Source organism: Microtus oregoni, unplaced genomic scaffold, assembly GCF_018167655.1.
Source record: "Microtus oregoni isolate MIOR12 unplaced genomic scaffold, Mior012 000000F_ref0000247, whole genome shotgun sequence".
Taxonomy (NCBI): domain Eukaryota; kingdom Metazoa; phylum Chordata; class Mammalia; order Rodentia; family Cricetidae; genus Microtus; species Microtus oregoni.
In genome coordinates this window covers 80,247,769-80,264,603 of record NW_024543059.1, presented here as the reverse complement: position 1 = coordinate 80,264,603, position 16,835 = coordinate 80,247,769, and the positions used below count along the sequence as shown (strand labels likewise).

At 40.3% G+C, this 16,835-nt stretch overlaps 2 protein-coding genes across 3 annotated transcripts in view; one reads left to right on the top strand and one right to left on the bottom strand.

The window, feature by feature from the left end:
* The window catches only part of Usp53 (ubiquitin specific peptidase 53), a 53,784-nt gene that overhangs the window by 34,741 nt on the left and 2,208 nt on the right, over window positions 1–16,835 (bottom strand). Inside the window, exon 2 of one of the 2 annotated variants that reach the window (XM_041648488.1) lies at window positions 1,680–2,339. In XM_041648488.1, coding sequence (XP_041504422.1) covers window positions 1,680–1,823 — 144 coding nt within the window. In that variant the 5' untranslated portion in view covers window positions 1,824–2,339. Of the gene's footprint in view, window positions 1–1,679; window positions 2,340–16,835 lie in introns of those variants that run through there. The other variant, XM_041648497.1, reaches the window with a different exon arrangement.
* On the top strand, window positions 15,911–16,443 carry LOC121446110 (60S ribosomal protein L23a). The gene has a single exon (XM_041648508.1). The coding sequence runs from the start codon at window positions 15,918–15,920 to the stop codon at window positions 16,386–16,388; it is 471 nt and encodes a 156-aa protein (XP_041504442.1). The 5' UTR covers window positions 15,911–15,917; the 3' UTR covers window positions 16,389–16,443.

Below are 16,835 nucleotides of genomic sequence, written 5' to 3'. Positions count from 1 at the left end.
CTATATAGAAAAATGGTCTTTATGGCAAAGTTCCATGGAATGTCCATTTAAAAAGAAAGTATGTTGCCAAGAGAATAATTTCTACTTTCTTGACTATGAACATTACCATACTTGGAATTTGTTTTTGTAGCAACTTTTGTCTCCCTAAACCTCCCCCCCCCACACACACACACACATTGTGGGAACTAAAGAAAAGGAAAAACGTAAAGCAGAAAACAGGAAAAGACCTGAATTGACAGCTGGACCCAATGAAAGCATCTGGAGCTTGGATTTCCTCATATCCACTGCCATTCAACAAGGATTTTCTTTTCTCTTAATAGTGCCAGCAGAATGCCTAAGCTGGGCAGAACATTGCTGTTTGAGGTCCAAAGTGAACCAGAATCAGTGTTTTCCTAAAGTCTCTGGCTCCCCTTCCTGGGTGGGTGAGTGGGGGACATGTGCTGCAGGTGGAGAGCCACTGAGAACAGGTGACTCGGCGTGGAGCATGCGGCACATCACAGACGTGCATCACAGGTGTGTCTGTTCACTAGACTGGATCTGCCGCTCTCTACCTTAGTGTTCGGAAGAAAACATCTGGGGCTGACAGAAAGCAAAAGCATACTATATAAAAGAAAGATTATTTAAGAGATCAAGTTTTACAGTTATTGAAATAATTTCTTAAAAGGTGTGAAATAGAGGAAATAACTGTTTGTTAATCTAAAACAGTGATACTGCCGGGCGGTGGTGGCGCACGCCTTTAATCCCAGCACTCTCTGTGAGTTCGAGGCCAGCCTGGTCTACAAGAGCTAGTTCCAGGACAGGCACCAAAGCTACAGAGAAACCCTGTCTCGAAAAGATAAACAAACAAACAAACAAACAATAAATAAATAAATAAAACAGTGATACTCAAATTATGATTTCAGAGGCAGTTTAAGGGTCACTGGGAGGTGAAGAGAGCTGAGCTACTGAAGTAAAATAAATCCGTATTATTTCAACCTAAGCAGCTTGTTTCTTTTTATCCCATCTACTGGGATGTATACTAGACTTACTTTTAAAAGATACTGCAGGAGAGTGTTAGCTAAATAAAACAAAAATGTTCATTTAAAAATATTTTTAATCTATTAAGCACTGTGAATAAAAATTTTCTTTACATCAGAACAAAAGTATCATTCTTTGGAGAAATATCATTTCCAATTATTATAAAAACCAAAATGTTCAGCGAGATTATCTTGTGTCTCACTGAAAGTGACAGGAGGTATTCCAAGGCTGAGCAGAATGCTCAGTTGGTAAAGTGCTTGTCATGCAGGCCTGAGGACCTGAGTTCAGATCCCTGGACCCATGTAGAAACCAGCCAGGGTAGCATGTATGTAGCCAGTGCTGGGGAAGGAGGAGAGGCAGGCAGCTCTCTGAAGCTCAGTCAAGCCAGCCTAGCTGAACGGATGAGCTGCAGTCCAGGGAGTGACCATGCTTCCAAAAAGGAGGTGGAAAGCAGCTGAGGAATGACCCCTGGTGCTGACTTCTGACCTCTGCATGTGCACACGTGTACCTGCATGCTCATGGGTATATGAATGGGTGCACACCACCCCCAGCACACAGCCCAATACTGGAAGTCACTCCAGTTAATGAGGAAATAAAAGAATCATTACACAAGAGGGCCCTAAATGTCTTTAACAGCGGAAACAAGGAACGAATGGTCTCACCTGTACAGCACTATTAAGAAAGCAGCTGTTCTGTCCTGGTTCGTTTAATAAGCCGACAGTAGGGGCTAGGGACAGCAAACTTCCAGCCTGATAGGCTTTTCCAAGATTACCACCAGGCTTCCGTAAGAATTTTACCCAGGCCATTTTCAAGCAACTTCTTTTGCATTCAAGCTAAGCAGTAAGCTTATGCGGTGTTACTTTGGATGACAAAATGGGTGATGTCTTGAGTTGTCTGCTTAAACCCACTGTAATCCACAATAAGACTGTATGCTTCTAAGTCCCTATCTTCCCTGATGGTCTACATTTCTCAGGACTTTGATAAATCAAGGTAAATGTTGAAGTTCTCCGTGCTAAAAAGCAAGGTATTTTAAACAAGGCCTTACAGGTTTTATAACTCTTAAAATTTATAAGTTCTACACATTGATGAAAATAATTTTAACTGCTAAAAATATACGATGAATGATTCATCTTCTTTAATGTTTAAGTCCTTAGTCCTGATGGGCTAAAAATATATAGAGAAGGTGCAAGGTGCAGAGCTGGCATCTGTGGGGTTCTTCTGGGCATGTTTTCTTTGTTTCTCTAACAACGCAGCTTTTCTCTGATCCAGGTGAATTTATCAAAGGTGACTCCATATTTCATCAGCGTGACCTCAAAGCAAGTCTACAAAAAAAGAGAAAAGAAATGTTTAAATAAAAGTTGATCAAAACTTTCTCACTTATGATTTTATATAGTCACTGAATAAAGAATTACAACTCATCATCAGAAGGATTAGAATAGCATTCTGAAATACGAAAATGAAAACATGTCATTTAGAATGTTTTTTAAGTTGATAGGACAATAATCACTATCTATCACAAGACTGCAATGCTAAGAGGAAGGTTTCCTAAGAAAAATGTTCTCTAAAAAAAGTAAATTAGATGTGTAGTGGTATTCTGTACTTGCCAATAATAAATTATTATATTAAATAAATATGTAATCTATAAGCAGACTTTTTCTAAGAACATTAGAGTTTATGTAAATTAATATTATAATTACAAACTAGGCAGAGTAAATAAATATCTCTAGTAAGGTATTTCTTTTTTTTTTTTAAACAAATGTATGCTTTAATGGACTTTAAAGTTTCAACTCCTGAATTAAAAACAAGTTCTTGCTATCAGCATTTTCTTTAATCAACTGAATTTCCTCCTTGCACTCTTTCATTTAACAAATTTGTACCAAGCCATGTACTGTCCTGAGCACTGAACCTACAATGAAGTTCAGACAATGATTCATACAATGACAACACATTAAATTATAGAGGGCACTAGCAGCCTTAACTGGGGAAGGGTCGGGAAGCAGGATAGGATGTGTACCTTACACTTTAAGCTGGATGTTGAGAAATGACTAAGCAGCTTGTATCTACATCAAGATTTGAAGGAGGGAAAGCCAGCGGATGGCAAGGACCCAGTTAGTGTGATCAGCGACTGTAGGTAATTACCTGGATCGAAATCTGGTCTGGTGGAGGAACATAAAGAAGACCAGTGTAACCAGAGAGATGCTAGAGAGGAAAGCATACTGCAAAGGGACGATAGGAAAGCAACTGCATAGAATCGCAACAGACGCCGTGTTAATTCTAGGTCAAAGTCACCGAATTCTATCTTCACAGCACACACAGATGAGCGACTGGGTCAGCCTGCTATCACTGATCAAATACCCACTTGGTAACAAAGCACTAGAGAAGAAAGAAGAAAGACACCAGTCTCTAACGACTCACCCAACAGACCTTGTTTCCAGGCCAGCTTATCAGCTGCCTGGCCTCAGATAAATTCTTCCCATCCCAGAGTCAAAACTTGCTCACCTCACAAATGGGGTAACAGTAATTGTCCTGCTTGATGAGATTAAATATTTTTAAAATTATAAAAGTATGTTAGCTGTTTCCTCTACTTAACTCTCTTAAAGAGATCTAAATAATCCTGAAATACATCATATATACTGTTTCTAATAAACTCAGCCATGGTTTTACAACATTAATAGAGCTCTAAATGAGAATGGCCCCCATAAATTCACATGTTTGAATACTTGGTCCCCAGTTGGTAGAACTTCTTCCAGTTGGGAAGAAGTGGGAGGTGTGGACTTGTTGAAAGAGATGTGTCACTGAGGGAGGGCTCTGAGGTTTCAAATGCCCATCTCACCCCCAGTTAGCTCTCTCTCCTCCTACTAGCAGATCAAGATGAAACCTTGCTGATTCTGTGCACATGCCTGCCTGTTCACTACCACATCATGATAGTGATGGACTCCTATCCCTCTGGAACTGCAATCAAAAACCAGCCCTTCCTTCTATAAGCTGCATTGGTCATGGTGTCTTATCACAACAATAGAAAGTAACTAGTACAGCAGCATTTTTAATTCTTACCTTAAATTGTGTGTGTGTGTATGTGTGTGTGAGTGTGAGCATTCACATACCATGAAATGGGCAGAGAGGTCAGAGGACAACCTCTGGTCTTGGTCTGAGCTTTCTGCCTTGCTCGAGACAGTCTCGTCATTGTTTTTCTGCTATGTAGGCCAGACTAGCTGGCCTGCGAGCTTCCGGGAATTCCCGTCTCTGCCTCTCAGCTCCATGTAAGAGTACGAGGATTAGACACTTGTGCTACCTGTTCAACTTTTATGTGGGTTCTGGAGATTCAAACTTACGTCTATACACTTGTACAGAAAGTATTTTTATCACTAACTCATCTCCACAGCCCATACATTTCTGTTTTTAATGGAAAATCGTTTTAAAATTATATTCTTTCAACAAAACTTCATTGTCACCAATTCTATGCCATGAAGTAAGATATGTAAAGCAATTACTCCCTTTTAAGAACTCAGGTTTATGAGGGGCACAGACACAGATACTTTAAAAATACTGTGCCTTCCATTCCCACATAAGATGTCAAACAGGAATGTATGTGTTCAGTGCTGTCTTCTGACTCAGTAGCTCTCAAACTGAGAGTTGTGATCCCTTGGGAGTCGACTCTTTCACAGGGGTCACCTAAGAACACTGGAAAACACAGAAATTTACATTATGATTCATAACAGCAGCCTAATTACAGTTCTGAAGTAGCAATGAAATAATGTTATGGTTGGGGATCACCACAACATGAGGAACTGCATTAAAGGGTTGCAGCATTAGGAAGGCTGAGAACCAGTGGTCTAACCTATCCCTAAAGAGTAAACAAAAGTCAGCTGTAAGGAAAAGCAGGGAGAAAGTCTGAGAATATTAAAAGTGACTGGCTCCTGAGGAGGAAAGAGACAGCAGTTAAAGCGATGGAGAACCCCAAATACCACGGACCAAGAAAGACATTCCTAGTTGTAACCTTTCTATTCCAGAGAACTCTCAACCCACACAGTACAAATACAGGAAAGTACCGATATCCAGGGCTATCTGGGAGAGTCTACATCAAGACTGTATTACAGGAAAACCTGTTTATGAAGTGGTAGCAAGAACAGGCACAGCCCCTTTGTGCTCTGTCCTGCCCCCACTACACAGATTACTCTAGAGCACCACTCCTGTTAGCAGGCAATAAAAGCCCCTTAGGAATAAATTCCCAGACTTCATGAAGTCCCTCCATCTCCTCTGCTCCTGAAATCAGCTCACATACATATTAGAGCCTTGTCACCTGCTTCAGCATAAACAGGGCTAGTTTATGACTCGGTAAACCTCAGGTAACTATTGTTGGACTTTCAGAAAACGTGAACAGAGCAGATGCAGGCCAGTGAGATGGCTTAGCAGTTGAACACACATGGTGGAAAGAACGAAACAGTTCACCTAAGTTGTCCTCTCACTGCCACATGCGTGCAGAGGTGTAAATATATATATAAAATCTCTCTCTCTCTTTCTCTCTCTGATTCTAACTACATAAATATGCAAAAAACTAACAACAAAAAGAGGTAGGGAACTGAACCCTCCAATAACATAATGTGATAGTTTGAATATAATTGGCCCCCATGAGCTCAGAGAGAGTGGCACTATTAGGAGGTGTGGCCTTGGAGTAGGTGTGTCACTGTGGGGGCTGGCTTTGAGGCCTCCTTTGCTCCGTGTAGAGTCAGTCTACTTCCTGTTGCCTGTGGAATGAGATGTAGGACTCTCAGCTCCTTCTTCAGCACCACGTCTACCTGCACACTGCCATATCCCACCATGATGACTAGGCCTCTGAACTGTACGCCACCCAAATTAAATATTCTCCTTTATAAGAATTGTTGTGGTCATGGTATATCTTCACAGCAGCAGAAACCCTAACCAAGACAATAGAGAATGAAAAAATAAGAGTTAAGACAAACAACATAGTATCAACTAGTTCACAATAATGTGTAAATTAAAAACAAAAAATTGAAAAGATAGGTAACAAAAAATTTGAATGAAAGAGAAGAAAATATTTGTGATTAATAAGTTCAGGCTATACCCAGAGACTGATTTATCTCTCAACCCCCATCAGAGAAGCTTATGTTTGTAGTAGATGGGATTAACATAAAGGCCCAAAACTGGCCAACTATAAAGATTAAGAGACCAGAATACTCAGCTCTAAATGGAATATATATTCCCCATTCTTCAAAGGCTTAGGGATCACTGTGGAAGACAGTGTTAAAGAACCAGATGCAGTCTATGACTTAAAGCAAACAGTGTCTTCTGGACAGTGCAGGGAAGCTATACATATGAACATATGCACAGTAACTGAGAGAAAACACACAAGACCTCTGAAAATTCAAGCCATATCAAATCCACAATGGAGAGGGAGTTGGACAGGAAACTCCTTTTTAGCTGAGGAGTTACTGAAAACTGATAGCTTCTAGGAGAGGGAGCGTCGGTTTCTTCTAAGAATGTAGCCCCTGAAAAGTAGATCACACTCCAAAGGAAGATCACACATGCAAAAATATTTGGGCAACACAAATTGGTCTGGATGGGTGGGGAGGGGGTAGATCGAGGAACAGTTGGGTGGTATGGTATAAAACTATGAAAGAATTACTAAAATAGTTTTAAGTTCTCATGCAAAGCACTAAAAAGCAATGCAAACACACACACATTAAGTATGATTTAAAAGTCAAGAAGCATAAATATACTCAAATTCACCAATGATTCCTAGAAAGAAAAGGCAAATACTTCTAGAAAGAGGTAAGAATTTCAGAGTTCAACTTGAGAGGTGAAAGCAAGCAAAACAGGTGACTTAAAGTTCAAATATAAAATGAAGAAGAGAAGTAGAAAAAAATTGTCAAAAGGAGAATGAATCAAACTTAGTTTCTGCAAAAACTACACTAGAAATATCTTCATGAGGCTGATTAAAGAGAAGGGAGATATAAAACCAGTAGAACTGATAAAGGAGAAAAGATCATAGATATGTATGTGAAAACATTGTAAAATAATGTCTAAAAATAGCGCTAAAAATTTAAAGGTCCAGATAAGTGCATAGCAAAATATAAAGTACTAAAATTAATCCAAGCAAAAATACAAAACAAAAAGACTAAGTAGTTGAGTTAAAAATAGAAAAGAGATAGGCATTCTCCCTCTGATAGTGGTGCCAGAACTGGACTCAAAGTCAAATGTTACCTAATTTTCAAAGACCCATTGCTTCCCAATGCTAAATTATCATAGGTCACAAGGAAAATAAACTACATTTTTAAACAGCCCTTCATATCCAAACATGAGCCCCAAATCATGAAGGAGACATAACCTTCATATCCAAGCATGGTAAGCCTCACATCAATGTGACAGAAAACTGTAGTTGCTGGAAATTTATTGACAAAATTCATCAAAAGAATGAAAGATAGTTGATTCCAAATGGAAGTCTATATCTATGCCTAAGTAAGTCTTGAAGAGGTGATGCAGAAGAGAAGTAACACACTCTTCATAATAGCCAAAAAGTGGAAATTGTCCAAATTCTAGCAACAGATGGATGAATGGATAAACAAAATATTGTGTGGTCATACAATGAAATATTAATCAACACAAAAAGGAATAGAATACTGGTAACATGAAACATGGATGAAACCAAAAACAAGCTGAGTGGAAGATGCCACTTTTTGACTGTAAATGAGTTAACTACAGAGAGGCATTGCATTGTATGAGCTGCTAAGCTAAACCAACATATATATTTTAAAGATATATTGACTTCAAAATTTAAGTCTCAGGAAAAGTGGTTCTGCTTTTGCTTCCACAGAGGATAAAAAGCTGTAGATTTCTTACTGGCTAATATGGTTTGATCAAACAAGACCCCCTGAAGTGACGGCCCAGGAGGTCTAACATCCATGACAGCTTCAGGACTGCTGGCTGCGATGGATCAACTACACAGGATACTCCACGAAAGATCTGATTAACAGCACCCCCAATCAGCAGGAAGAAGTCTAGAGAACAATGCCCAAATTTCCAAATATTGTTTATAAATGTTTGTTTTCATTTAAAAGGGGTAGGTTGTAAATAGTTAATGATTACAGTCAAGGTCTTTCTAAAGAAAAAAAAGAGAGTATGATAAAGAAATGAATACTTTGCAGGTTTATTGATACAAATTTAAGATCAGTTTTGTTATATGTATATTTCTACTCTTGTTTAAGGTATTAATGTTTATGATGCTCATTTAAAAATGCAATGTATAATTTAAAATAACAGGGTAATAGATAGTCATTTATAATAGCCAAACTTATAGTCATGTTAGTTAGATTTTCTAGACACGCAGAGATATATTTCAGTTAGATAATCTTCAACACTTCAAAGACCTACAGAATATGGCATTTAAAATGTTTTAATAACCTAAACTTTTCTCAACAGTGAGACATGTCTGCTCCTGGCTGCACCAATTACTTCAGAGAGATTGATGGGCATCAAAGAAACTTGTTATGGAATGTGCCTTCAATGGCTAGCCATTTGGGTAAGAAACTGATCTTGCCTGGACTGCTTTATGGTATACTGTATGAACTGGACATGCAGGACCCATAGAAAAGTGACTGCTGAACTTTCCAAAAGATGGAATGGTCCTTCAGAGTTCCTGCTTCACAGAAGAAACTGCCAGACATTCTGTAGGACACAGAAGAAAACAACTTATGAACTTTGCCATTACAGGTAGAACAGATCTTCAAATTTCCTGCTTCATGGAAAATACCGGATGCCGATACTATGGGCCTGTAGGCTGAAGATGGATACCCCAATGTTACAGAAGAATTTTGGGTGACTGTCCAGGCAGTGAGATGTCTCTGTCAATTCTAGAGCTTTGGAAGTTGCACTTCCTGTTTACTTAGATAGTATTATATCTTTCTGGGGTCTTTGAAGAGTTGAAGACAGGTAGTTATAGTTTTCCTTAGTTATGATAAAAGATAAATTAGATATGAAACTTTCTAGAAACAAATAGACTAAACAGTGTAAGAGTAATTCTTGCCTGATACTGGTTTTTTCATATGTAATTTTACTATGTTGAAGTTAAAACCTTACTTTTTATTTAGACAGAAAAGGGTAGATGATATGGGATTCCTTCTGTATATGTGCTGCTCTTATTGGTTAATGAGTAAAGCTGCTTTGGCCAATGGCAAGGCAGAATATAGTCAGTCTGGAAGAGCTATAGAAAGAGAGTAGGCAGGGTCAAAGAGATGCCATGTAGCTGCTTAAGGAGACAGACACCATGTAGCAGTCCCAAGAAGCAAGAGGTAACAAAACGAGCCTCATGGTAAAATACAAAATAACAGAAATGGGTTAATTTAAGATATAAGAGCCAGCTAGAAATACACTTGAGCCATTGATCAAACAATGTTATAATTAATATAGTTTCTGTGTGGTTGTTCAGTTCTCGGCATCCAGGAAACAAATAAGCAGTCTCCACTTACACACACACACACACACACACACACACACACACACACACACTACTATCATGCCTTCTGGCAATATCTACCTGCCAACAAGCATTAAAATTTAAAATATAAGGCATACAGGGCTGGAGAGGAGGCTTAGCAGCTGGGACACGTGCTGCTTTTTCAGAAGCAGAGCTCTGTTCCCAGCGCCCCAGCCATGCAGTTCATAACTGTTGCCTATAACAACAGCTCCAGGGTACCTAACTCCCTCTTCTGGTCTCCACAGGCACCAGCACACACATGTGACACATACATACAACACACACACATACACAAATCCACAACAATGACAAAAACTTCAACACCCACCACCCCAATACTGAGCGTTGTATACTGAGCAGCAGCAGTAAACCATGAAGGAAACAAAAGCAGGCACCCTCAGCAGAAACACACAAGCCTAACAAGGCATCTGCAGAGGCTCCGCATCCGCTCTCAACATGTATGGCCTTTCTTCTAAGAGAGGCGGTGCTTCTTTATCCTCCACTGCTCTAACTCTCTAATCTCCTCCCACCTTATCAGTGTGGTAGATACAGGTCCTTATCTGCCCTATACAGTGGCCTCCTGCCAGACACTTTCTTATGGGGTGGCTAGATCCAATGGACTTGAGACTCTGCAAAGACTGAGCAGCTAAATGGCATGCTCACCTCACAGCTGTGGTGTGTGTAAAGTTGTGGCATGCTGCTCCAAAAAATGTTACTGGACAAACTCTGGTACACACCACTAGGTAGCATCCTGAACTCCTCTCAAGGTTTGAATCCACAGGTCCTCCCTTCTTGTTCCTCACCCACTAGTGGGAGTGCATACTTAGAGACACCTCTCCTTCCTGCTGGCCCTGCCCCCTCTTCTCTGAGGTGGAAGATGTTCCTTGTCTAAACAGACTCCAAGCTGCCTGCCTTTCCTCTTAGAGCTCTGTGAGGGAATGGCTATCCGAAACTGGACGCGGGCTGAGCAAGAGCCACAGAAGTCCCTGTTGTAAGTAACTTCCAAGTGAGAGGAACACCTAGTTCCACACGGGGCCTGGGTGCTCAGACACTAGGGTATACTCCAGAACAAAAGTACCCAAATCACCTAAACCCTTTCAGGCCAGGGCTTGTTTACAGCCACTCTCCAGAGAGACCTTGGGACCAAATTAAAGAAATAAACAAAGCAACAGTGCTTTTATGTAACAATGATCCCATTTGATAAGCAATGAAGTGTGAGAACATGTATGTTTTATGTGAATGAACATCCAAGCAATTTCATTTGTTATTTGAAATAGAGTTGCTCAACCTGAGGAAAAAGAGAGAAAAATCCTGTGCCAAAATAACTATGAATTCTAGGCTAGGCACATTTATGTAATTCATAAAGGTATCTGTGTGTGTGTGTGTATTTGTGTGTTCACAAATGCAAAAAGATAAACTAAATCTCAAGAAATGTAATAAAATAATGTTAGAATCATGAAAAATTAAAGGGACTCTCAGTAAATTCAATATCAAATTGTCATGGAGAATTGTTTTAGGAGTTAGAAGTAAACAACAAACCAACAGTTTAAGTGATAAAATGTGAGGTTAATATATAGAACTCAATGACAAAGCAATATATATCAAGCTTAAAAGCTGCTAAAATTTGAAGTTCTGAATGCAACAGAAAACAAAATACTGAATATAAATCAAAAGACTTAAAAAATAAGAAAACAATCCTTCTCTCCAAAAAGAAATTAGACAAGGTTGTAATAACTACAACCAACAAAACACACAAGGAACTGCTAAAGGCTACAAACAAAACAAGTTTACAAGTGGAAAATAGGCTAAGACTATACATCAACAAATGGAGAAGACTAAATTGTAACAAACACACACTCCTTGAAACACACTATATACCCATCAAATTGGCAAACTTCACATCAGGACTGTGGCACTACTTGAGGTAAATGGCTAGTTATAATAGATGGATATTTTGTTATAGACTAATGATAGCTATGTAAAGGAGTACATGCATAAGAGCAACAAATCCGAAGGTTGGTCCAGGAATGTGTGAGAAATACCAGGGTCCTGGGCAAGAGCAGCAGAAGACAGACTGCTAAGGGAAGGGATACAAGGTACCCTTCAGAAGGCAAATCAGCAAAGCATATGAAGCAGGAAGTTGAAGGTGCTAGCAATGTCTGGCTTTACCATCTCCAGGTCCAACAGCTGAGCAGCAAAAACCAAGCAAACTACAGGGACTCCAACCCTAAAAGACGCCCTAAGGATGGGTTGGCTGTTACTCTTACCTCATATTAATCCCAATCCTTTTACACACTAATATATATATATATGATTTTTCTCTGCTGTGTATACTATGGACAGTATAGTATTCAATAAGATAAAATTAAAGCAGTTTGGAAGATACTAGTATCAACTTCTTTTCACTATCAGTATTTTTAAATCCAGGATTTAAAAACTAGCCTGCTTTTCTGAATCGTGGTTAGTCACTAAAATCCATTCCTCTAGCGTGTACAGCTGAGGACGTTTGACATGCAATCACTACCATGGCCAACTGTTTCTGATCCCCAATAGCTCTCTTAAGCCTCTTCGTAGTCATAACCTTTGCTAGTGTAGAGGGCGGAAGTAAAATAATGTACACACACACGTACATGCATGAACACACATACACATCCTTACACAGTGTACACCCTGCTCTCCAAAACATGAAGACAGGCAAGATGCAATCCATCGATGGTATTTGTGTTTTATGACACGGACGATGACAGGAGTTTTGAGGTTTTTTTTTGGGCGGGGGGGAGTTGGAGTTGGGCCAATCTAATGATAGGAGCCCTTAAAAACAAAGAGGGCTTTCTATAGCTTGTGGGGAGTGAGGAGAAGGTGGGCAGATTTCACTCCTGTAGGGCAGCAAGGATGTGGAGCCCACATGAGGACTGTGGGGAGCCTTTAAGACCAAAGACCCGAGATTTTAGTCCTACAAGGAAAAGAATCTGCCTGTTAGCAGATTCTTCCCTGAGGACTCTGCCAGCCAGAAGCCTACCCACGCCACACTCTGACCTCAGCCTTGGACAACACAGGACAGAGACCTTGTAGAACCCATCTGGATTGGCTCACTAAAAGCTGTAAAAGAATGAATAGGAATTATTTTAAGTTGCTAAATTTGTGGTAATTTGTTACACCACAATAGAGAACTATGACACCCAACTGAAGCAAGTATGCATCTGCTTTTTGTTCCCGCAATTTTAATTTTCACACAAATGAAATTGTACACTTATTTCTATTGAACAAACTCTTTGAGTTTCACCAATTTACTGCACAACTCAGCAACTGTCCGCTCCTTTTTAAGACTAAGTAATGTGAATTAACATACTAAAATTTATATGTTTGGATTGCTTCCAACTGAGTTATTGTAAATAAGCATGAACACTGAGTACAAGCCTTTTACAGTCTGTTTTTGGCTGGTTTGTTTTTTCCCCATTTCTCTTGGGACGATATTGAGTGGGATTACTGGATGTATGCTTGCTCATGTGTCACGTCATAAAAAATAATCACCAGAGTGCACTGTAAACTTTCAAATACCAGTTTTCCATTCCCAACACTGGCATGGGAGAGCTGTAGCTATGCCAGGTCTTCACTAACACTGTTACCTCACTCAGTGTCTCTTACTTCTGGTATTGTTACAGTGTGGCCGGAACACACACTTCTAGGGCGAGTGATACTGAGCAGCCTTTCCCAGGCTCAGGTGCCTTCCTCTCTTGGGAAAGACTTATGCTCAGTCTTCTAGTCATGATCTTACTGGCTTGTATGCCTTTAGGAATTCTTTAATTTTGAAGTTCTAAATTCTGGTGAAGTCTAACTTATCAAGATTTTAGATTTTACACCTTTTTGGGGGGGGCTTGCTTTGGCAGCTATAACAAAATACCTTTGTTTAGATATTATAAATAATAAAAACCTATCTTTCACAGTTTTGAAGGCTGGGCATACAAAGACAACAGCGTCTGGTGAGGGCTGACTTTCTTCTTCATCCACACATGGGAGAAGAGTTGAGCAAGGTTACTCTAACCTCTTCATTCATGAAGGTTTTGTTTTACTGACCTCCCCTAAACCTCACCTGTTAACACTACTGCACTGGGATGAGGTACCCACTTACGTATTTTAAGGGTTCGCAAACATTCACACAATAACAACTATTAATATACCTACATCCTACCCTCTGACCTCACTTCTAGCTACCTGACCTTCGGCATTTTCCATTCCAGAAGACTGGCCCCTTGTCATTCAAACACGTATCGAGCAAACTCCCACTCTCCAGAGCCTTGATAGTGAAATGGCTCTGCCTGGAATTACTAGTGCTCCCTGATCCCAGTGGCTTTGTCTTCTCTCACTTCTAAAGCCCCACCTTCAGCTACTTAAAGTTGCAAACCACCGTGACTTCCATCTTCCCTTCCTAACTCCCCTGCTCTACTTTTCTCTCCCTTGGCACTTTGTACCTTCTAAAACACTATATAACTGACCTGCTGTGTCCTCCACTCCGTTCTCTGAAAATGTAAAGCAAATCTCAAGCCTCTTCAGTGCTCATTAAAAGTAAGTTATTGAGGGGAAAGGAGAAATCCGAAATAACAAGGACTCTCGAGTGTTCCAACAAAGATCACCTATCAGTGTCCAACCTTCTGACACTGAAATATGATGCTGTCATCTACAAACATGTTCAGTTGCACTCATAGCTAGGCTGGGACCAGGCTACCCTTGGGCTGCAGACACAAGACAATTTCCTACCCTCTGGCAGCCAGCTCAGTGTCGGTACTACACCCCCAAGGATACAGTAGAAGTACGCCATGCCTATACGGCAGCACTATAGAGGAGGGAAAACTTGTGGTGCTCAAGCAATTATCTAACTTTGGGAAAGTTATTAGAAGACAAGGGCTTCAATATGCAGATTAGGACGTTTAGAAAAAGCCTAAGTATGAAGTACTGATGGGCAAAGAATGTCTACCTGACTCTTGACAAAGATGGAATCCATGTTCCGATACTTACCTCATAAAATAACATGAGGATGCCCCTAGCCAGAGAAAATAACAGAAGGGGCACCTTGCGAAGGCCTGAAATGCTTCCCAATTTGCCTTAACATCTCTTTCCTGATCAGTCGTCTTCTTAATCTTAAGATGATGGCTCACACAGCTCCAGGTTTCCTCAGGTACTCTGTGTTCTATAGCAACACAATGTAACCCAAGCATGAAGTAGCCTACCATCCTCTGTCAAATCAGAATCTGCTTCAGCAGTGTGGTGTGGTTGGAAGTTGAAAGGAGAATGGGAAGAGAAACAGAATCTGACAAAAGTAAGTGCCTAAGAGAGAGAAACTAACCCACCACCCTTTCAACTTTGGAAACTTAATAGGGGGAGGAGATGGCCAGAAATAAGGCTTAGAGGAGAAAGAATTCAGGGCTTGCAGTGGTTGCTCATACGTACCAACCAGCACAGCACTCAGGAGGCTAGCACCTCCTGGGTTGGCTTAGCCTACAATGGTGAATTCCTTGTCTCAAAATAAAAGATAAGGAAAAATTTCTGACTTATTACTTAATATTTTATTAATATTTGCATCTCTAGTACCTAGCACATTGAGTATATTAGAAAAGGTTTACTTAGAAAAACTTATCCCAGAAAAACTCAAAAGCTAAATTAGAAAGAGAGATGGCTGATCAGTTAACAGTGGTTGCTTTCCCAGAGGATCTACATTCGGATTCCAGCACCCATATAGCTTCTCAGAACTATCTGTAACTCCAGTGCCAGGTGATCCACCAGCTTCTGGCCTCTCTGGGTACCAGGCACACATATGGTGCACAGGCATACATTCAGGCAAAAATACATATCATTGGTTAATAAAGGAACTGCTTTGGGTCTATAGCAGAGCTATAGAGGAACAGAGCTAGGTGGGGAAAACTAAGCTGAATGCTGGGAGAAAGAAGGAAGAGTCAAGAGAGGCCATGTAGGCCCACCGGAGCAAGACAGGACTTTACCTGGTAAGCCACAGCCACATCGTGATACACAGATTACTAGAAATGGATTAAATTAAAATGTAAGAGCTAGCCGATAAGAAGCCAGAGCTAATGGGCCAAACAGTGATTTAAATCATATGGTTTCTGTGTGATTATTTTGGGGCTAAATGGCCAGAACTAACTAGCGGCCTCCTCCAACAGTTTAATATAATAAAACTTCACATTATCGAAAGGCTACCATTTTATTTACTAGAATAGTTAGGGTGGGACTGAAGTTGTAGAAGCTCTGTGATCACAGCATTGGCCTACCATGGAGATTTAGTTCAATCCCCAGCACCAAAAAACAACCACACACATACATACACCTACAATAGTGATGGTTTACATAAAATGTTATTTCCCAGATTACAAATATGAATACATCCTTTTTCGTCAAGATGGCGCCGAAAGCGAAGAAGGAAGCTCCTGCCCCTCCCAAAGCCGAAGCTAAAGCGAAGGCCTTGAAAGCCAAGAAGGCAGTGCTGAAAGGCGTCCACAGCCACAAAAAGAAGAAGATCCGCACATCGCCCACCTTTCGGCGTCCCAAGACCCTGCGGCTACGAAGGCAGCCTAAATACCCCCGGAAGAGCGCGCCCAGGAGGAACAAGCTTGACCACTATGCCATCATCAAATTCCCCCTGACCACCGAGTCAGCCATGAAGAAGATAGAAGACAACAACACACTTGTGTTCATTGTGGACGTCAAGGCCAACAAGCACCAGATCAAACAGGCTGTGAAGAAACTCTATGACATCGATGTGGCCAAAGTCAACACCCTCATAAGGCCCGATGGAGAGAAGAAGGCGTATGTTCGGTTGGCTCCTGATTATGATGCTCTGGATGTTGCCAACAAGATTGGAATCATCTAAACTGAGCCCAGCCAGCTAATTCTAAATATACACTTTTTCACCATAAAAAAAAAAACAAATATGAATACATGAGACAATTTGAGCCCTGTAGACACTTCCAGTGGCCCAAGACAGCCTTCTCTGATAACATTCTGATTTTAAAGAAAAAGGCATGTTTAAAAAAAAAAAAATCAAAGTCACACAGAAAACCAATATACTAAAATTCACTTCTAAGCCTCATATAGTGGTGCACACCTATCATTTCAGCACCTGGGAAGCTGAAGGAGGAGGACTATAAGTCTGAGGGTTAGCCTAGGCTACAAAGGAAGACAAACAAATAATAAAATTATAAGTAAATACTACATTTATGATTAGGGACCAATAAAGAATTAGTAGAGAATATGAATTAACTTTGAAAAGAATAGTACAAATGTGTTTGCTTAGCCTCTCTCTATATGCAGTACACAC

Excerpts from the sequence above, each read along its gene's own strand:
- LOC121446110 (XM_041648508.1), top strand. The coding sequence starts at position 15,918 with ATGGCGCCGAAAGCGAAGAAGGAAGCTCCTGCCCCTCCCAAAGCCGAA.